General features: G+C 42.1%; 2 protein-coding genes, 1 non-coding gene and 1 pseudogene across 9 annotated transcripts in view; 1 reads left to right on the forward strand and 3 right to left on the reverse strand.

Moving 5' to 3' along the window:
• Setd5 (SET domain containing 5) overlaps nucleotides 1-335 on the reverse strand; it is a 74,811-nt gene extending 74,476 nt beyond the window's left edge. For both annotated transcript variants that reach the window (XM_021164230.3, XM_021164228.3), the window contains exon 1: nucleotides 1-335. The gene's annotated coding sequence lies outside the window, so the exon portion shown is untranslated.
• On the forward strand, nucleotides 114-7,390 carry LOC110296227 (uncharacterized; annotated as a pseudogene). The gene is made up of 2 exons (XR_015047577.1): nucleotides 114-540; nucleotides 6,367-7,390. The product of XR_015047577.1 is annotated as an uncharacterized LOC110296227 (transcript).
• Thumpd3 (THUMP domain 3 tRNA guanosine methyltransferase) overlaps nucleotides 7,321-22,322 on the reverse strand; it is a 25,114-nt gene continuing 10,112 nt past the window's right edge. For all 5 annotated transcript variants that reach the window (XM_085840184.1, XM_085840185.1, XM_085840186.1 and 2 more), the window contains exons 5-10: nucleotides 18,730-18,860; nucleotides 15,587-15,656; nucleotides 12,079-12,194; nucleotides 10,884-10,994; nucleotides 10,378-10,501; nucleotides 7,321-10,094 (exon numbers count right to left, since the gene is read on the reverse strand). In XM_085840184.1, coding sequence (XP_085696310.1) covers nucleotides 9,942-10,094; nucleotides 10,378-10,501; nucleotides 10,884-10,994; nucleotides 12,079-12,194; nucleotides 15,587-15,656; nucleotides 18,730-18,860 — 705 coding nt within the window. In that variant the 3' untranslated portion in view covers nucleotides 7,321-9,941. The remainder of the gene's footprint in view (nucleotides 10,095-10,377; nucleotides 10,502-10,883; nucleotides 10,995-12,078; nucleotides 12,195-15,586; nucleotides 15,657-18,729; nucleotides 18,861-22,322) is intronic.
• LOC115031477 (U6 spliceosomal RNA) lies at nucleotides 18,016-18,121 on the reverse strand. Its single transcript, XR_003837094.1, has one exon. It is a non-coding gene; the product is annotated as a U6 spliceosomal RNA (small nuclear RNA).

Raw genomic sequence — 22,322 nt, forward strand, 5'->3', positions numbered from 1 at the left:
CTTGACCCAGGCGCTGCCGGGGCCTGGGCCCGGGCTGCGGCGCACGGCACTCCCGGGAGGCAGCGAGACTCGAGTTAGGCCCAACGCGGCGCCACGGCGTTTCCTGGCCGGGAATGGCCCGTACCCGTGAGGTGGGGGTGGGGGGCAGAAAAGGCGGAGCGAGCCCGAGGCGGGGAGGGGGAGGGCCAGGGGCGGAGGGGGGCCGGCACTACTGTGTTGGCGGACTGGCGGGACTAGGGCTGCGTGAGTCTCTGAGCGCAGGCGGGCGGCGGCCGCCCCTCCCCCGGCGGCGGCAGCGGCGGCAGCGGCGGCAGCTCACTCAGCCCGCTGCCCGAGCGGAAACGCCACTGACCGCACGGGGATTCCCAGTGCCGGCGCCAGGGGCACGCGGGACACGCCCCCTCCCGCCGCGCCATTGGCCTCTCCGCCCACCGCCCCACACTTATTGGCCGGCGCGCCGCCAATCAGCGGAGGCTGCCGGGGCCGCCTAAAGAAGAGGCTGTGCTCTGGGGCTCCGGCTCCTCAGAGAGCCTCGGCTAGGTAGGGGATCGGGACTCTGGCGGGAGGGCGGCTCGGTGCGTTTGCGGGGACGGACGGCCGCGGCAGGCCCTCCGAGCGTGGTGGAGCCGCTCTGTGAGACAGCCGGGTACGAGTCGTGACGCTGGAAGGGGCAAGCGGGTGGTGGGCAGGAATGCGGTCCGCCCTGCAGCAACCGGAGGGGGAGGGAGAAGGGAGCGGAATAGTCTCCACCGGACGCGGCCATGGCTGGGAGGGGGGCGGAGGAGCGCTTCCGGTCGACGTCTCGTCGCTGATTGGCTTCTTTTCCTCCCGCCGTGTGTGAAAACACAAATGGCGTGTTTTGGTTGGCGTGAGGCGCCTGTCAGTTAACGGCCGCCGGAGTGCGCAGCCGCCGGCAGCCTCGCTCTGCCCACTGGGTGGGGCGGGAGGTAGGTGGGGTGAGGCGAGCTGGACGTGCGGGCGCGGTCGGCCTCTGGCGGGGCGGGGGAGGGGAGGGAGGGTCAGCGAAAGTAGCTCGCGCGCGAGCGGCCGCCCACCCTCCCCTTCCTCTGGGGGAGTCGTTTTACCCGCCGCCGGCCGGGCCTCGTCGTCTGATTGGCTATCGGGGCCCAGAAAACTGGCCCTTGCCATTGGCCCGCGTTCGTGCAAGTTGAGTCCATCCGCCGGCCGGCGGGGGCGGCGAGGAGGCGCTCCCAGGTTCCGGCCCTCCCCTCGGCCCCGCGCCGCAGAGTCTGGCCCCGCGCCCCTGCGCAACGTGGCAGGAAGCGCGCGCTGGGGGCGGGGACGGGCAGTAGGACTGAGCGGCGGCGGGGCGGGTGCAAGCACGTTTCCGACTTGAGTTGCCCCAAGAGGGGCATGCTGAGCCAGACCTCCATCGCGCACTCGGGGGAGTGGAGGGAAGGAGCGAGGGCTCAGTTGGGCTGTTTTGGAGGCAGGAAGCACTTGCTCTCCCAAAGTCGCTCCGAGTTGTTATCAGTAAGGGAGCTGCAGTGGAGTAGGCGGGGAGAAGGCCGCACCCTTCTCCGGAGGGGGGAGGGGAGTGTTGCAATACCTTTCTGGGAGTTCTCTGCTGCCTCCTGGCTTCTGAGGACCGCCCTGGGCCTGGAAGAATCCCTTCCCCCTCTTCCCTCGTGATCTGCTGCAACTCGAGTCTTTCTAGAAGATGGGCGGGAGTCTTCTGGGCAGGCTTAAAGGCTAACCTGGGGTGTGGGCGTTGTCCTGCAGGGGAATTGAACAGGTGTAAAATTGGAGGGACAAGGCTTCCCACAGATTTTCGGTTTTGTCGGGAAGTATTTTAATAGGGGCAAATAAGGAAAATGGGAGGCTAGGTAGTCATCTGGGCTTTTATGCAGCAAAACTACAGGTTATTATTGCTTGTGATCCGCCTCGGAGTATTTTTCACCGAGGTAAAGACCTGCTCACCCGAGTTTAATACTCTCCCGCTTGAGATCCTTACTACAGTATGAAATTACAGTGTCGCGAGTTAGTATATATAAGCAGAATTTTAAGCATTTTTAAAGAGCCCAGTACTTCATATCCATTTCTCCCGCTCCTTCTGCAGCCTTATCAAAAGGTATTTTAGAACACTCATTTTAGCCCCATTTTCATTTAGTATACTGGCTTATCCAACCCCTAGACAGAGCATTGGCATTCTCCCTTTCCTGATCTTAGAAGTCTGATGACTCATGAAACCAGACAGATTAGGTACATACACCACAAATTGAGGCTGTAGCTGGGGCCTCAACACTGCAGTTCTTTTATAACTCCTTAGTACTTTTTGTTGATTCTTTGCCTTGATCCTTGATTTTCAGTGTCTATCACCACCCCCCTCAGGTGGTGTTCCACATTTGGGCCTATTCACAGTCCAGGGAGTTTTACAACAATAGATGTATTGAGAATCCAACCTAAAGCTTAACTTTCCACTCTCATGAATGCCTCTCTCCTTTTTCTCCATTTATAAACTGAGCTATTAACTATTAATGGTTTCCAGGTGGATGTCTCCTCCCCCAATATTACCTGATGTATCTTACATATTGCTAGACTGAGATTTTAAGACATTAAAAGGTATATTTCATTATTGAGCCACATAGTATTGATTACTGCTTACTAAAATTTTGTCATTGTACACATCTGTAAAAGGTGGTTCCTTCTGAAATGCAAAGTTCAGGTGTTTGTTGTCTTTCCTGACCTAAGGTCTTGTGAGCTTGTATTTTTTTCTATTTAAGCAGTGCTTTCTCTTGGACTGGCTTGACTCATGGCACTCTTCATGTTATTGCTGGTCTAAATGTGATTTTGCCAAGCTTCTTCAGGACCTATAATTTTGCTTGACTTGTAGCCAGACACAAGTAAAATGATTAAGCAACAAATGTATTTGAGAAGCTTGGTTTTTAGGTTGTTGTGTTGTGTGTGCTTGTGCTCTATAATAATACTATCCAGGGGCTGGAGAGGTGACTCGGAGTTTAAGAGCACAGACTGCTCTTCCACAAGTCCCGAGTTCAATTCCCAGCAACCATCTGTAATGGGATCTGATGCCCTCTTCTGGTGTGTCTGAAGACCACAACAGTGTATTCACATTAAATAAATTAATCCTTTTTCTTTTTTTTTTTTTTTTTTTTAAAGAGAATACTGTCCAGTAGAATTTACTATAGTAATGAAATACTTTGCGTTTGTTCCAATATGGTAGCCAATAATCAAATTACTCTTTAAGCACTGGAAATGTTACCAAGGAACTAATTTTTATTTGAGTAACTATGGACAGAGGAGCCATAACTGCAGACTTGTGGGATACAGAAGACCAATGCAGACTTTAATGTTTTTTCTCTTACACTAAGCAATAAAGAAATAAAAATTGAACCTCTGGTATCCTATTTGTTTAAGCTGCTGGTTTTACAACTTTTGTGCTTCATCTATACTAAGCTGAAAGCTAAGTCTGCAGCCATTACTAAACATGAAAGCAAGTACTGATAATTTTGGATTTCAAAAACTTAGGGCCAGAGTTTAGCCACCCAGGGGTGGTGCACGCCTTTATGCCTTTAACCCCAGCACTCTGGAGGCAGAGACAGGCAGATCTCTGAGTTTGAGCCCAGCCTGGTCTACACATCGAGTTCTATCTAGGATAGCCAGGAATACACACAGAAACGGGGGGGCGGGGGGGGGGCTGAGATTTCATAAAATTGTAATTGAAGCATTCCTTAGTGAGCCACCATGGAATGTGGCTAAATCCGTCTACCTTTCTGTTGAGATTTGGGTATTATTTTTTCTGTCTCTGCTGTTGGTTGGGTCTTTTGACACTGTGGGCTTTCTTTAAAGCCTCCTTCCTGCCATGTGGTCTCTTGTTTCCTACTGTCTAACTTCCCATGGCTTAAATGGCATGGCTTTTTGCCTTCTAAGGGCAGCTGCTGAGATTTGCAGCCTGATTTCCCGGGTGGGGTTGGGAATTCTTTCAAACACTAAAATTGTCCTTTAATTTTTTTTTTTAAATAGTTATGAGGAGTGAGGTGGGACTAATATTAAATGAGTCCCTCCCCTATAAAAGAGCTATTAAGGCGTTTTGTCTTCTACTTAACATTTTTTTTTTTAATATGGTATCTTTAGAACCAAGGGTCTTAGAGCTTTAGTATACAGAAACTATTGCATTGCTTAATTGGATTTTCTAGTTTCAAATCTAGAGAATCCAAATTCTGCACAGCTAAAGTCAAATTAAAAATTTCTGTCTTTTCATGTTAATTTGCTTACTGTGAATATAAAAATGATAGCTTTTCCTGAGGCAGGGTCTCACTAGGTATCTCTGCCTGATCTGCAACAAGATATGTAGACTAAAGTTCTGCCTGCTTTTGTCTCCTGAATACTGAGGTTAAAAGTTGACTAGTACTAACAGCTCAGCCTGAACTGTTTTTCTTCCTTCTTAAACAACCAAACAATAACAAACCCAGAGTGAAAGGGAAAAACAAAATGTAGTAATACTTTTGGAACTTGCAGGTCAGATTCTTTTATAGGGGACACATTAAGGGGGCTTGGGTGATAATTGATAAAATGTGTTTCAAGTGATGAAAACTTAAATTATTATCACTGCAACCTACTTTTTTAAAAAAGCCAGGCCTATTAGAGCAAGCTTAAGGGATCCCTAGGACTTGCTGAGCACACAAGCCTAGTTACTTAGCAGGCTCCTGGTGAGTGAGAGCATATTTCAAAAACCAAGGCAGACAACTAAGAAACTAGTTAAGGTTGCCTGTCTTTAAACCATCTGCATACACACAGGGAGATTAAAATATTCCAAATAATATTTCATTCACGTTTTCCCCCATCAAATTGGGACGTGGATTTCCCCAGTGAATAGGCAGAGTTGGAAACTAAACAAATGTTGGTTTTGTGATTTGTGAAATTGTTTTCAAGTAATAGTTAAAGCCCATGAGATACAGAACAAAGCTGCTATTTTGAGGTCTCTTGGTTTATACTCAGAAGCACTTCTTTGGGTTTCCCTGCACTAACCATTGCAGCTATCCTGATCCTGTGCTAGGCTTACCTTAGGCTGATTATTGTTCAAATAAACTTAAGTTTCCTGCCAGGTGATGCCATATGATTTTATTTATCAAGGCAAAACATGTTATATATGTTAAACATTTGTACTTAATGTGAAAGTTAGGTCTTTGTGGGTTTGATTTTTAATTTTCAAAACCTGAGCTAAATAAGGCATTTTCACATGTCTTACGTTTGGTGGAACTGTATAATTGTGGTTTGCAACTGTTGGTGTAGAATGACAATTGGACACAAGGGCAAGACTCTAGCAACCCTACCTATAGAGCACTTTGCTGGGTCACAAGTCTAGGAGTCAAGCATTTCACCTTGAAGTTGAGACGTTTTGTTAGTGTATACTAAGTTTATATGTTGGAGGACATGTTTATCCAGAAGATATTCAGGACTATTTTTGACTGGGCTAAGGAATTGATTCTGATTAGCACTGTTAGTGAGCATTGAGTGGCCTTTAGGTTTGAATTGGAGTTACTTGTATTTCTCAAGTAATGCTGGCCTTTTTTAAAAAGCCCTTGTTCTTTATCACCCTGTTTTCTACATAATTTTTGTTCAAAGAAATACTTGTTTGGATCTCCTTTTGGCAATAGTAGCATGTTTTCAAGCCTTTTTTTTTTGTTTGGTTGGTTGGTTGGTTGGTTTTTCGAGACAGGGTTTCTCTGTATAGCCTGGCTGTCCTGGAACTCACTTTGTAGACCAGGCTGGCCTCGAACTCAGAAATCCGCCTGCCTCTGCCTCCTGAGTGCTGGGATTAAAGGCGTGCACCACCACACCTGGCTTCAAGCCATATTTATAAAGTTGGATATTTTGTTATATAACCAATACTAACTCCACTGGGTGGATTTTTAATTCAGTCAGTAGTCTTAATTGGTCTTTATTGGCCCTTCATTAAAATCTACTGTTCACTCTAACAGAGGCTGTTGGTACCAGTGGCACTTAAGCAACTTCCCAGGGATATACTAGCAGATTAAGGGTCAGGGATAGAAACTAGTCTAGTGTTTTGTATACCTACCAGCTTTATACTACCTTGTTCTGATAGAAATATTATTTTAGGACATCTAGAGTGTACTATAAGGTTGATGGTAAGCTTATAAGGAACTTGAAAGTCGAGTAACTACTCCATTTCTCTGAGGGGAGAATTAAAATTTTTGACCAAGTGTTGTTGAGCCACTGAGAATGGTCTCAGAACATAACTTCTTAAGGAACCTTCCCAGATTGCCCCAACCCTGCACCACATTTGGTCCTGCTTGAACGTTGCCATGGCTCTTAAAGTCTTAATTAAGAATAGTAATTGTGTAATTATTGTTTTTCCTCCTTTAGATCATTCCTTGAGGACAGGACAGTGCTTGTTTAAGGCTATATTTCTGCTGTCTGAGCAGCAACAGGTCTTCGAGATCAACATGATTTTCATAATCCCAAGATGTTGCCATTTATGTTCTCAGAAGCAAGCAGAGGCACCATGGTCAGTGACAGTAATGTCACTGTGTTAAATGTTGCTATGCAGTTTGGATTTTTCTAAGGTAGTTTAGATAGCACATATGTGTTCTGTATGAATTAAACTCTTTAAGTTACACCTTCTATAATCCATGCAATGTGTTATGCAATTACCATTTTTAAGTATTATAGCTTTCTTTGTACATGAGGATAAAGGTGTTTGTCATAAAATGTTTTGAACATTTCCCCAAAGTTCCAAATTATAAAACTACAACGTTAGAAGTTATTTATGAACGATGGTTGTAGTTTCATGCTTTTAAGATGCTTAATTGTTCAATTAACACCATTTGTGTTATATATCTGACATGTAGAAGTGTTTGTCCAGAAACTTTTAAGAAATGTATACTGTTTAGAGAGTTTAATATAGCATGTCTTTTGCAACATACTAACTTTTGTGTTGGTGCGAGCAATATTGTGTAGTCATTTTGAAAGGAGTCATTTCAATGAGTGTCTGATTGTTTTGAATGTTATTGAACATTTTAAATGCAGACTTGTTCGTGTTTTAGAAAGCAAAACTGTCAGAAGCTTTGAACTAAAAATTAAAAAGCTGAAGTATTTCAGAAGGGAAACAAGCAACTTGCTGTATTAGTTGAAGGAAAATATAATAGCTAAGAAAATTTAAAACCATATAGTTGACATTGCTGAATATCTGGCAGATGAACAGAAATATTCAGTGGTTCTTTTGAGCAATATAACAGCTTGTTATATTAAATTTTTTCCCACAGATATAAGCTCTATAACTCATAAATGTTACAAATGGATGAAGCTTACAAACATGGCTTGACTTGTCACTGTGCTTGTTTTATTTATGTGAAAGCTTGGCAATAAACCTATGTCCTAAATAGTCAAACTGTGGAATGACTTTTTAATCTATTGGTTTGTATAGAACAGTTATGCTGCCATTTGCCCTAATGGTGAAAGAAAAAGTGGGGAGTGCCTTGGCACTGTTCATTTGTGGTGTGAACCAAAGAGGGGGGCATGCACTTACACTTCAAAACATCCTTTTGAAAGACTGACAAGTTTGGGTCTTCACAGTTGGAATTGGGCATCCCTTTTGTCAGGAAGGGAGGGAGGCTGGCCTGTTACGCTGACAAGTGTGATTAAATTCAAACTTTGAGGTAAATTGGAAGAACTTGTACATTGTTAGGAGTGTGACAATTTGGACTCTTAATGATTTGGTCATACAAAATGAACCTGGACCAACTTCTGGAAGATGTATATAATAACTCCATGTTACATTGATTTCACCTGACCAATACTTATCCCTTATCAATTAAATACAGAAGATGACAGCCATCTGGGCCTTTTAACCCAGAAATTTAGTTTCAAACTCCTAGGTTAGTGTTCTCACTGAGCTACATATCCTGATCTAGTCTTGAAAATAGGACCACCATCACCCCCCAATAATCTCAAATAAGATTTTTTAGGAATAGGTAAGATTAGAAAGTTTTAAATTTTGAGAAATGGCTTCTCTAGAAAGCTGTACATGGTGAACACTGAATGACTCCTAAAGAGCCTAGAAAACTGGTACTGAGCACACTGGACTGAGAGGTTTTACTTGAGAAAAGTATGTATTGCTTTAAGTGGGTCACAGAAGGCAGGTAGGAAGAACTTGGGCTGAAACTGGTGTCTTAAGTGGCTAACATCTTCACAACTGATGAGCAAGAACTTTATCCTGATGCAAAAACCATCCAAACAAACAAACAAAATAGTGAAAGGTGGCAGTGGATCCCAGGCTGCTCTAGAGGAGGACTTGACCTCACATCCCATCACCCACACCAGATAGCTCATAGACTGCCAATTAACACCAGCTTCTAGCCTCCACAGGCACCTGCACTGGTACACATGCTTTCACACAAACACAATAAGAAGCCTTCCACCTGGCTGGCATGGTATTGCATATCTTTAATTCCCAACACTGGGAGGCAGAGGCCAGCCAGGGCTATGTGACAAAACCTTGTCTAGAGGAGAAACTTCATAGCTTATTTCCTATTCACGTAACCAGATTAGCAAAATTTACCAGCCAGAGATGAAGCTAACAGTGTCCACTATATTTGCAGTGTCTTAAGTCAATGTTTTAATTATACTTAATAGAATTAGAGCCATGGTGAACCAAGTACAAACCTGGTGTATTAACTTGAGAACTTAGCATAAAAAGTAGTTCATTTGTTCAGTAAATATTAAATGCTTGCTGGCAAAGATTATGTCAGGAACTTGGTAAATGGTGATGAAACAAACAATCATAGTTGTTCTGTGATCACCTTGGTTTGAGGTAAAAGTGGTTCCTTTGATCAAGGATGGAATTTTAAGTTTATGTTCAATCAATAATGTAATATTTTGTGATTGCAAAATTGCCTATCTAGGGTATAAAATCTTTAAAATTTACATAATACCAGTTCATTCTCCAGTTAGTAGTTCCAAAAAGCCACTGACTATGGTGCCAATGTGGATTCTGTTCTCAAAGGAAGTACTGTCTGTGCCCTTTATTCTAATAGAAACATCACACTGAAAATCTAAGCTGAAAGAAGTCAGACTTTTCCTAAATAAATAACTTTCCATAAAGCTCAAACAGGGATTACTTTTAGGAGGCACTGTTAAGGAACTGATAAGTAATGAGGTTACTTATATAATGATAGTCCCATAGGACTATCTGAAGAAAAATCAGTACAACTCGAAAACAGAACAACCAGCTAGGCAGGAATAACAGGGCTCCCAAGTCAGGAGGTCCATCCAACACCCTCTTCTGTTGAGGGCACCAGACCTACATGAGTATACAAACAGGGAGGTGGGTGATTTTAACTCTCTTGAGGTTGGTAAATCTTTGTCCTGAGTAAGCAGTACAGTGTACAGTTTACATTTTCATTTAAAGATACATTAGCTCCCTCTACGCCCTAAGACTGACAGGCACTTTGGGGGTGGGGAGGGCTTTGGAAAATAACGCTTCCATATACTAAAAGAGAAATTTCTTTAATTAGGCTTGTTGGTTCCATACCTTATCTACTGATGTTTCTACTACTTAGTAATATCTTATTATAATAGTCACACAAGCATCTTTGCTCTGTTTAGGTTGTCTATTTATTTTAAGGCAGATGATAAACTGTAGATCTTAAGGGATGCTTCTGTTTCTGAGATGAGACAAAGAATTTAGACCATAGAACAGTAGGTTGCACAAGCAATAGAATATGGCCTAAAGTGTTCTGACACTTAGAAGCCAAGCAGTGTAGGCTTCTTAAGAAATACCATTACAATCACCTTGCTAAAAATCTAATCATTCTGGAGTGGTCAAGCAGTGTAACCTGTACTGTAAGTTACTTTTCTGCTATTTTTCTTCCAAAGCAAGTTCTTTATGCTGATATTTCCAGTGTTAGGAACTACAAATATTATTGTCTTCATTCTTTTCTTTACCAAGGAGGGTCTCTTCCTTCATCTTGATCTGAAGGATGAACAAAGGCTTGAGCAGTGCGCTTTAGAAGATAAACTGCAGCATGAAGGCCCCCGATGTTCACCCAGACTGTATGGACCTTTCGCCACACATGTCCCATTCCAGATAAGGCCTGGCACACACAAAAAGCATAAGTCATTAGGCTACCAGTCTGCTTCTAAAACAACCTAATATCTTCCCACTTAAATGCTATGAGTGGTGGGTTGGAAAGTTGACTCAGTAGAGCACTTGCTGTTTTTAGAGAGGACCTGGGTTCAGTTTCTGATACATTGTGGCTTACAACTATAACTCCAGTTCTAGGGGGTCCATCCAACATCCTCTTCTGTTGAGGGCACCAAATAAATGTATTGTGTACAAACAGGGAGGTGAGTGATTTTAACTCTCATGTATAGTACCTTGGTAAAACATTTCTTGTCCTGAGTAAGCAGTACAGCTCTGCCTGTCCCTGGTCTACAGACACGGCTCATTTCCCGAAGGCAAGCTGGATATAGATTCCAATTTCTCTTCTTGGATCCCATCCTATAAAAGAAGGTCAAGTTTAAACGATTGCAAAAGGTAAATAGGTAGTTTCTTACATGAGACAAGAACAAATCTAAGGTGTGAAGAAGTCATCTTTTACAGGCCAGAGCCTCTATTCTATGCCAGTGAAGGAAACTGTTAGTCAAGTGTTTATAGAGTTTTCTATCAGAGCACTTTTTTTTTAAACAACTGCAACTTAGCTTACTGAAGACAAACCACGAGTAGAAATCCAAGAAGCAAGTGCTCCTTGGCCTGCAGTGTGGGATAGGCCCATGTAATGTACGATGAGTGGAGTGAATTATGGTGTGGTTTTCTGACTAAGACAGGACAATAACAGGTAAACTCATGGTATTTATTTAAAAAAGAAGAATCCAATTTCTACCTTTTTCCAAATGGCATATCTGTTACAATAATATCCACAGAAGCAGTTCTCAGTGGGAGGTTGCAGATATCCCACTGAACAGCATCAATGGGCAAACCCCAGGATGTTTTTCTGTGGAGACAAAGGTAAGATATTTCAATATATTTTCCCAAGCTAATGAGATGGCTCAGCAAATGGTACTGGCCATTAAGTCTCATGACCTGAGCTTGATCCTCAGGGACCATGTGTTACAAGGAGAGACCTAAATCCTTCAGTTGGACTTCTATCTTCTACCCTCATGTCCACACACAAATAAATACAATATAAAACATTCTGCAGTCTGAATTTCTAAAGGTTGTTTTTCTAAAAAGAAATGTTAAAGTAATATAGGAAGAAATATGTCCATAACTGAAATACAAGTTTTTTAAATGGTTAAGACTGGTTTTCAAAGGATGTATGGTTAAGAAAATACCAGGGAAAATGAGCGTACATGTAAAAAAGTGTCTAAAAGGCCAGAGAAATGACCCAGCTGGCAAAGGCGTCTGCCCTAAGCCAGACAAAAGGAATTTGATTCACAGGGAGGAGGAGAGACCCAACTCTCACTAGTCATCCTCTGACTTCCACACCATGACACAGCTCCATAGCACTCTCAGGCCCCCACACATACACAGATAGAAACAGAAACCTAATCCAACAGCCTTCAGAAGCAAAGCAATTGGAGGATTAAACAGGCCATGGCTACTAGTATAGATAACCAGTAATTTAGAAGTTATGGTAATGGCTTTCATGCTTCTTTCAACTCACATTGTTCTAAATAATTAATTTGGTTTTTCAAGGCAGGGTTTCTCTGTGTAGTTCTGGCTGTCCTGGAACTCACTCTGTAGACCAGGCTGGCCTTGAACTCAGATCCATCTGCCTCTGCCTCTGGAAAAAAGGCACATGCGTGCCTTTTCTAAATAACAAAACCTATACCATACTGTACTGTTTTGGGAAAAGACAAAAAAAATAATGAACAAAAAAGGAGAAATAACATTTCAATAAAGTATGGAAATAGTTAAAGTAATTACAAATGTCTTTCAATAAATTAGATGGTGACTTCTCATACTGTTCATTTGGTTATAATGATACCATAAAGCACTGGGGGTGAATAACAATTCCAAGTCAGTAGGGAGAGAGACTTGAAAAGATGCAAGGCAATCATTGAAGTTAAACTTACCCATCTTTAATCTGGCTCTTAGTCAATAGAGATGAGATGTTATTTGCTGCTCTGTTCACTGCCAGTGGGTTGTTGTCCCCAGCAATATGGTAACAGTGAGACCACTCAGTAGCCCCCTATGAGACAGGAGTGTTGGTTAAACATGCCACAAGAGAAAAGGGGAAAAGTCACTATGGCCAACTCTCGGTAACATGGCAATCCGTGCCATTCATTTCCTTGCCAGAAATGTCCTCCCTGTTCTTCTGCCTACTGAACTTTCACCCACTAGAAATGTGGCTCCAATGTCATCCACTATGACATCAATGTCAGCGCTAGAAGCACTTTGTACACCTCTGTTGCTGACTTAGCCCATTTGAAACTATGTCTATCACCTCTGCCTTCCAAGTAATCCAGCAATTCCTTCCAGATAGGTCTAGTATTTCCTTCCTACCCGGCAATGGCTGGCACATATAAGGGACTGCATTCTCTTAATTAACATGATTTTTAAAAATTTACCAAACTAACCAGACCTGTGCTGTCTTGGATTGTGAGTTTAGCTTTTAAAAGATAACCACATTTCTGAAAAGATTTTGTAGTTAAGTAAAAAATGTCAGCAGCATGTAAATGCCAAGCAGTGACATATTTGTGAAACAAAGTGACATACGATGGTACTGTTTCTGCCACAAAGACATGCATGCATGAATACAGCACTTCATAACTATTTTGCCCTTTAGGACCCTTTAGGATGATGACATTCTGGTCTATTCTATAATGACGGCAAACAAAAGCAATGTCCAAGTATGCCATAAACTGGGTGTGCAGGGATACAGAAAGAACTCACAGGCATGATCTGTGCTTGCCAACCTTTTTTTTTTTTAATTATTATTTTAATGTTTAACCCAGTATGGATTTCCTACCTTGGGCTACATCTACAGTACTTCTAAATCTCAGTGTCTTCTAGGACAGGTATTAGATACTTTAATGGGCACATCTGTACACAGACCCTTCAGTTTCCATCATGACTCAGCTGAAGTTTCTACACTGGTACTCTCATGCCTACTTTTATGTGGAAATGGCTCAGTCTGGTTTCCCCACCCCACCCCTTTTATTCTGATGTCTACTTTGATTGTGTGTTTCTTCATCATGGTCAGTTTACCTGCCATTTCACAGGTAAGTCATGGTTTAATGATGGAGAACTACAGTTTGGTTTCCAGAATTCTTTTTTTTTTTTTTTTAATTACATATTTTCCTCAATTACATTTCCAATGCTATCCCAAAAGTCCCCCATACCGCCCCCCACTTCCCTACCCTCCCATTCCCATTCTTTTGGCCCTGGCATTCCCCTATATTGGGGCATATAAAGTTTGCAAGTCCAATGGGCCTCTCTTTCCAGTGATGGCCGACTAGGCCATCTTTCGATACATATGCAGCTAGAGACAAGAGCTCCGGGGTACTGGTTAGTTCATCTTGTTGTTCCGACTATAGGGTTGCAGATCCCTTTAGCTCCTTGGGTACTTTCTCTAGCTTCTCCATTGGGAGCCCTGTGATACATCCAATAGCTGACTGTGAGCATCCACTCCTGTGTTTGCTAGGCCCCTGCATAGTCTCACAAGAGACACAGAATTCTTGACTATACTAACTCAGCTCCTGTTCAGATCTCAAGAAGTAGTCACTCACTAGCCACCGCTAGTGGGACATTCAAACTATGTGCATTTTCCTCTTGGATTTTAACTCCCAATCAAAGTTAGACCATAGATTTCCTAATTACACTGGATTATTTTTTCCCTTTGTGGGTTGCTTTGGGCTTGCTCATCTGTCCAATTTCTGCCCGCTCAACACAATCTGTGGTACTTCTGTGAAGTTTCTTTTCCCTGGCTTTTGGTATAGTCTGGAACATTTCACTGCGTTAAACACAAAAACTTGAAATGACTTTACAGTGAGCTCCTGTATGGTCCCTTACACAGGTGTTGTGGTTCAATCTTGAAAGCTCTCTACCTACAAGATCCCTTTTTCACTGTGTATTGTGGCTCATGCCGAATACCAGCACTTGGGGGAGGCTCAGGTAGGACTACCATGAATTCAAGGTGAGCCTGTGCTACATACAAGACCTTGCCTCAAAAGGATTAAAAAAAAAGAAGAAGAAAACAAAGAGAAAAACATCTTCCCATTTCTTATTTTGCCTTCTGTAATGTTTTGTTTTGTTTTTGTTTTTGTGACTGGCTTTCTCTGTGCAGCTCTGACTGTCCTGGAACTCACAAGAGATCTGCCTGCCCCTGCCTCTCGAGTACTGGGATAAATGTATATGCCACCACCACCACCTAGTACCTTCTGTAGTTTTTTGAGTGTTGTAGCAATTCTGAAAATTATTGATGGTCACTGGGTATGTAGCCTTGTTAGATTTCCTAAAATACATTTAAAAAAAGAAAAAAAGGTCAAACGGCCAGGTAGTTTGTGCCCTAGAGGAGATGGGTGAATCCCTGTGAGTTTGAGGACGGCCAGGGCTACATAATAAGACCCCCATCTCAAAACAAACATAAAGAATACTTAAAGGTATTCTTTTTTTTTTTTTTTCTTTTTGAGACAGGGTTTCTCTGTATAGCCCTGGCTGTCCTGGAACTCACTTTGTAGATGAGGCTGGCCTCGAACTCAGAAATCCGCCTGCCTCTGCCTCCAGAGCGCTGAGATTAAAGGTGTGCGCCACCACGCCCAGCAACTTAGAGGTATTTTTTTTTTTTTTTTCCCAATAGTCTGACATTGAAGTGGGCCAGGACAGGAACTCACACAGGGCCAGACCTTGAAGGCAGGGGCTAATGCAGAGGCAGTGGAGGGGTGCTGCTTGCTTACTGGCTTGCTCAGCCTGCTTTCTTTTTTTTTTTTTTTTTTTTAAGATTTATTTATTTATATGTAAGTACACTGTAGCTGTCATCAGACACTCCAGAAGAGGGAGTCAGATCTCGTTAAGGATGGTTGTGAGCCACCATGTGGTTGCTGGGATTTGAACTCCGGACCTTTGGAAAAGCAGTCGGGTGCTCTTACCCACTGAGCCATCTCCCCAGCCCCTTATAGGTATTCTTATGGGTTTGTTTCTGTCTTTGTTTTGCAGTGCTGGAGATGAAGCCCAGAACACCTATTTTGCATGCGGATGCCCTGGCACTGAGCTGCAATGCCGTGGTTTCTCCTTCCCACTTATTCACTCCAGGAAGCTCTAATTATGTGGACATTTATGATCCCCTCAGTTATCCTCTGCTGTTCAATCTAGTGCCTCGTCCATTCATTACAGGGAAAAAAAAAGGCTTCTCAGTTTGTCGTTCTCAGCTAGCTTCGCTATCACTTCAGCTTTCACATCTAATCATGTGGTACTTGGCTGTTTGAAATAAATGCTTACAATGCTTTAACAGAAGTTCTACCCTGACTATGAGAATTTTTTTCAAAATTTTGGGTTTTTTCTCATTGGATCCAATTTGCCCACTAGGTCTAGAACATTTTGAATAGATCACTTGCTTATGTAAAAATAAAAAGGTGTTATTACCTCTATTGGTATTGCCCCTGTTCCACACATTGGGTCCACTATTACATCAGTAGGTTTAGGTTCACAGAGCCTGGAGGGAGAAAACAATGCGGCACATGTGAAAACTAAGACTGGGATCATCTACTGCTGGCATAGGATCGGCACACCAGCGTGAAGGATCAGCAATTTATGGTTTGAAAGTCAGCCTGGGGTTGACACTCAGTGGCAGCCCTCGCCGCCTATGCATACAATGCTTCTGGTGGTAGAGGAGAGAGAGAGAGAGAGAGAGAGAGAGAGAGAGAGAGAGAGAGAGAGAGAGAGAGAGAGATACTGATTTGTTATCCTAGCACTCAGGAAGCTGAGGCAGGGGGATTTTTAGTGGGCATTTGCTGACAACCAGACATTCAGTATCCTTTCATTTTGGATTTAACTTTGGAGATACAGTCCTTAACATGAAATAACTGCTTTAAGTTTATACACTTAAAATGCTTTAAACAACCCTATTACCATTTAACAGACAAAATGATCCAAAGAAACATTTTTCCTAGGACACAAAATAAGGAGTCAAGACTACATGTGACTAGCTTTAAATGTTACTTACCAGTCCTCAGGTTACTAAATTTCATCTGATTAAATCTTTTCTATTCTGTTTGAGACCTTGTATCATGCATGTTAATGAGCTCCCTCATAAGATGGATTCTTGGGCAAGCCTGTAATGCCAGTCATTGTTAATGGGCCAGAATTGGGCACTTGATCAAATTATGTCACTCAAATCCTCTTAGGAATGTGGAATAAAGAGCAAGTAACCCTGGGTCATTTGAGCCAGTCATGTGCAACTGGAGGACAGGCAGTCAAGTGCACAGGCGAGCTAAGCCAGAACACACAAGCTTTTCGGAGGCAGGAAAGCAGTCCTTTGCATTTTCTACTATCTAGTTTCTGCGCTTCTTAATCTTTAGCCTTTATGTATATGGATATATTGCTGACATGTATTATCTGCATCACATGTGAGCACTGCCTGTCAAATCAAGAGGAGGACATCTGACCCCTTGAGGCAAGTTATTAACCATTATGAGCCACCATGTCAGTGCTAGGAATTGAACCCAGGTTCTCTGGAACTGCCATCTGTCTAGCCCTATAGTTTCTGCCTTTCTTGAGATTCGCCCAAGGGTTTTTTTGTGGACCTGGTATAATCTTTGCTCATCTCTCCAACCACTGCAATCCTCAGCATAATTAATTATCACTTCATGTGTATGTACACTTGTGTTTGCCACATGCACGTGAAAGCCAAAAATCAGATATCAAGATCGGGCATCCCAATCCCACCCCCGCACCCCTTGACTCTCGTTTTGGTGTTTTGAGAGAGGGTCTCTACAGAGCCCTGGCTGTCCTGGAACTCACTATGTAGGCCAAGCCCAAGCTGGCCTTGAATTCACAGAAATCTATCTGCCTTGGCCTAAGTGCTGAGATTAGTTATGTGCCACTGCACTCAGCTGGGCACCTTTCTCAATTGCTCTTTACCTCACAACCTAGAGCTCACAAATTCAGTTAGAGTGGCTGGCCAGAAAGCCTCGGGTATCCTCCTGTCTCAGCCTCCTCAATGCTAGGATTATTGACAATAGCGATGCTGTGAGGCTGGGGTTAGGCTTGTGCGGAGCATGCACCAGGCTGTCTCCTCAGCCCAATCATTACTTTTTTATTCTATTTAGTTTTTTAATACCAGCACCCAAATAACTCTTTGTATGCTGGTTTCTATAATCATGGTTGGAGGCAGATAATAAATATCTGTTTAGTGAAAGAAGCTTAGGAGTGTTTCTCTTAAGTTTTCTGTTACTAACTTAATGTGTTCCAGTTGTGAGGAACTGTGAAACCACACATGATCATGACAAAAGAGGAAGCAAAAATTGAAAAGGAAGAAAATGTAATGATGTAACTCACTAGATCATGCCAGGAACTGTACAGATTAAGATACTCTGACTGTCTGCATTTAGTCCTTATGAACAAAACCTTTTAATAAATATTTTCACATTTTATTTATACATGTGTGTTAGTACCTCTGTGTGTGTACCCACAGATCAGAAGAGGATATTGGAAGAGGGTATGGAGCTGGAATTAAAGACTGTTGTAAGCTGCCAGGCATGGAAGCCTAGAACTGAGCTCTGGTCATCTGGAAAGCCAGCATCAACATTAACTGTTGAGCCATCTCTCTAGCCCTAAAGTCAGCCACCACATTTTTTAAGTATACATATGTGTGGGTGGGATTTTTAAAGTATGTATGTGCTGATGCCTACAGAAGACAGGTGTTGAATCCCCTGGAGCTGAAGTTGCAGGTCGTTGTTATCTACCAACCTGAATGTTAGGAACCAAACTTAGGTCCTCTGTAAGAGCAGCAGGCATTCTTAAACCTCTGAGCCATCTCTCCAGCATGAGTAAACCTTTTCTTTTTCTTTTTTGTTCATATGGAACTCTTCACAAATCTGTCTGTCATCTTTATGCAGGGGCCATACTAATCTTCTCTATATTGCTTTAGTTTAGTGTATGTGCTGCCAAGTTGAGCACATGAATAATCTTTGGCATCCCACGTCAAGCCATTTTGCAGTACTGAAATCTCAAGTGTAGTGGGGGTGGGGAGACTTATTTGAGAAAGAAAACACCAAGACTGACAACAGTGGCAGGCTGCTTGTCTTGCACTTCTCAAAGTCCCAACACGATCCCTAGGTTACTGCTGGTGTAACATTTAAAACTATGAGTAAATGGGGTGTGGTGATATGTACCATGATCCCAGCACTTAGGCTACCAAGCTGCATGCCAGCACTGTCACTCAACAGACAAGTTCTATACTCACTCACACATCACAAGGATCTCCTTTGCTTCACTCTATTGCCTAAAGCAGCACAGCCTCTCTCGACAGAAGCAGCTCCTCGCTGAAGACACACAGCCACCACTCTCACATGTATAACCACGAATACTAATAAACCATCCACGTGGTGTTGTCTGCATCAAAAGCTGACAGCAGTAAATACTGAAGAGAAAACAGGTACTTTGTAATTCTAACTAAGAAAATGGTTTTTGGGTTTTTTGTTTTGTTTTGTTTTTTAGAAAATGAGTGATTTAATTCAGAGCAATGTGTTCATTACAATATGGACAACAAAATCCCCTTCTGTTACCTGAGCATCCCATAGGCAAGAGTTGATCTAAGAGTTGTAGGTCCAAAATGTGTAATATTTCTTCGATGGAGACTCTCTTCTGTCAGTGCAATAGCAACAATGACTTCATTATCATGGATGTTTAGGAGAACCTACATCAAATGAGAAACAAACGAGAAAGTCAACAGTCTTCCAACTGTACCTACTAACAAGACCCTTAAAAAGCTTCAGGGCCTTCTCTGGCTGTGGCACTACCGCCCAAGTGCTCTGACTAATCCCAGCACTTAGAAGGCAGAGGCAGGCGGATCTCTCTAAGTTCAAGGCCAACCAGGTCTACACAGTGAGTTCCAGGACAGCCAGGACTAGATAGAAAGACTGTCTCAAACAAACAACAACAAAATAATTAAATAAATAAATTTAAAAGAGTAAAATAAACAGAGCCTTGAAGCCAAAATTGGCTTGAATTCTTAGATAGGCTAGCTGGACTGAAACTCAAAATCCTCTTGCCTCTGCCTCATAAATGCTGGGATCACAAGAAAGAGATACATGTCTGCCTTATTAAGACTTTGAATTAAGATAAAAACAACAAAACCAGGGCTAGGTCTGAGGTGAGCCAATGGGAAGAGTACTTGCTTGGCAAGTATGAAGATCTGAGTTTATATCCCTGGAACCCAAGTAAAAGCCAAGCATGGCTTATTCATACATAACAGCCACCACACAGAGAACTTTCTTTTCAGAACATTTTTAATTTTTATTCTATGTGCACAAATGTTTTGCCTGAATGTCTATCTGTGCACCACATGCACACTTGGTGCCCATGGAAGCTAGAAAGAGGTGTGTGATCCCTTGGAACTAGAGTTACAGGTGATTTCAAGCTACCTACCGTATGGGTGCTGGGAATTAAGCTTGTATCCTCTGAAAGAGGAGACAATTCTTTTAACTGCTAAGCTATCTTGCTAGCCCATACAAACTTTCTGATTGAATTATACTTTACAGGTTTACTATACAGTACATAAAATTCAGTTATTTGTGTATTTATTTGTGTTTGTGTATGGATTGGGTGTGGGGATCAGAGGACAACTTCTACCATGCATCCTAGGAATTGAACTTAGGTCAGCAGCCTTAGTGGCAAATCTGTCTACCTAACGAGCCCAGAGGTATGTAAGCCTTGTGCATATACATTTCAGTGAGCTCTGACCTATACTCAGTACCCTTTACAAAGTTCTCTTTTGTCTCTTTCCTGGGCAATCATTAATCTAACCACTATTATTATAAGTTAGTTGTATCAGTTTTTGGAGTTAACAAAAATGAAATAGTATATATACTATTTTCATTTAATTTTAAAACATTTTATTCTTTTTACTCCCCCCTCCCCCCCCAGGTTATTAATAAGTTATCTCCCAGTTTTTATTATATGAACATATTTTGATGGTATAGATTTAAAATATGTATGTATGTTTTGGGTTTGTTTTTTTTTTTCTACCACTTTTTATTTTCTCAATACAGGTTTCTCTGTGTAACTTTGGCTGTCTTGGAACTCACTCCATAGACCAGGCTGGCCTCAACTCAGAGATTCATCTGCCTCTGCCTCCCAAATGCTGGGATTAAAGGTACGCACAACCACTGCCTGGGTGTGTGTTTTACTGTAGTTTTAAGACAGGGTTTCACTGTGCCCTCTGGCTGGCATGGAACTCACTATGTAGACCAGGCTGGTCTTAAAATTAGAGATTTGACAGTCTCTGTCTCCTGAGTCTGGGATCCAAAGCATGTGCCACCACATTTGGTCTACATATATTTTTTAAATTACTACATTTTTTTTGAAGAACACTTTAAACACTTTTACAGTGGCCTCTCAAAATATACCCTTTATCCATAGCTGACACCATGTCATGTTTGCTTTTATCTTGTTTTCCTAGTAGTTTTTATTTTGTTTTTGTTGTTGTTGTTGTTTCTTTTTTTTTTTTTTTTTTTTTCTGAGATAGGGTTTTTTCTGTGTAGCCTTGGCTGTCCTGGAACTCACTCTGTAGACCAGGTTGACCTCGAACTCAGAAATCCGCCTGCCTCTGTCTCCCAAGTGCTGGGATTAAAGGCGTGCGCCACCACACCCAGCTCCTGGTAGTTTTAAACAATGCCTGATTATAACTACCTTTGTCCTAATTTTCCTAACTCACAAACATTCTAAGAAGATAAAATGTTCCCCAGTATTCCCCCTAAAATATCCTCATCATGGCCTTACCAAAGGCAGAGGTCTAGAGCTAACTCTCCAACATGCAAGGCCCTGTCCTACATATCTTATTCACATGGCCTCATTTCCTAGGAAGCCCTCTGAGCCTGGGACACAGAGACACCAGTTCATACAGGATTTGTCTTCTATGCTACTTTGCAGACTTCTGGACATGGCCTTTGTTAACCTCTTTGTTCTTACAGCCGTGTAAGAAAATATGGAATAGAGAATTGTTCTTGTCTGACACTAAAAAAAAAAAAAAAAAAAAAAAATGTTACAAAGAGAGTGACATGTCCCAGGTTTGAGTATCCCAAATGAAACAAAAACTGACTTCTTGGTAAAAATGTTAACTGCTAAGGACCTACATAAACCACCAGAAATTTAAAGAACTCCAATTACCATTATCAACAAAAGTCACCCAGTAGTCACAAGGATACCCAAGCTAACAGGAGGAGGCATTTGGTTTTAAGAGCCTAGCTGACTTTAAAAAGAACAAAGCTATCTCTAGATGAAGATTAGCTCTAAAACCCTGATACAAGGTTCTGAAAACTATATTCTATTATTGTTTAGTAGCAGAATTTCCAACTAAGGTAGAAGTAAGTTTATTTTAGGTAAAGTTACAATCTAGAAATCCATATAATGTAGAAAAATACTAGATTAGAAATAAGAAGACTGGGATATAGTTTAGAAATACATTGCTTGTCCATATGTGCAAGGCTGTAGGTATGACTCCAGCACCTAAATTTGGAAGGAAAAAAAAAAAAAACGGGACTCCTCTTTCTTCTGCTGGACATAGCGATGCCAAGGTCAGAGACACACAGCACAGAGACAGAGCACACCTGAGGGTTTTGCAAGACAAGGTCTCTACATAGCTACTGTTCTGGAACTCACTATGTAAGCCAGACTTGCCTTGAAAACACAACAGATCCTCTGCCTCTGAGTGCTAGGATTAAAGACGTGTGCCACCACTACTTGAGTTCTGACAGAATCTACCCATTGAGTACTTATCATATACCAACAAACTCTACCAAACACTTGAAACCATTTCATCTGCCCTCCAGAGTATAGACCTTAAAGGTACACACTAGTATTGGCTCCATTTGAAACAGAGGCTCAAAGAGACAATCTTGTCCAAGTCTAGAGAGTTACTGAGTAAAAATTTCAATCAATCAATACCTATCCATCTATCTCCACAAGTCATGCTATTCCTAACATCCTTCTAGCTTTACAGCTACTGTTCAATGGCCCTTGTGCTAGCTTTGTCTGGAAATTTTACAAATGTATGAGAACCTTTTTTTTCTTTTGTGGGTGACTGTACAAAAGGCAGGAGTTTACATTGTCTTTCTACCATTCTACTTTATTTCTGAAACAGTCTCTCACTGAACCTGGG

This window comes from Mus caroli, unplaced genomic scaffold, assembly GCF_978045245.1.
Source record: "Mus caroli unplaced genomic scaffold, Mus_caroli_1 scaffold_7, whole genome shotgun sequence".
Classification (NCBI taxonomy): Eukaryota; Metazoa; Chordata; class Mammalia; order Rodentia; family Muridae; genus Mus; species Mus caroli.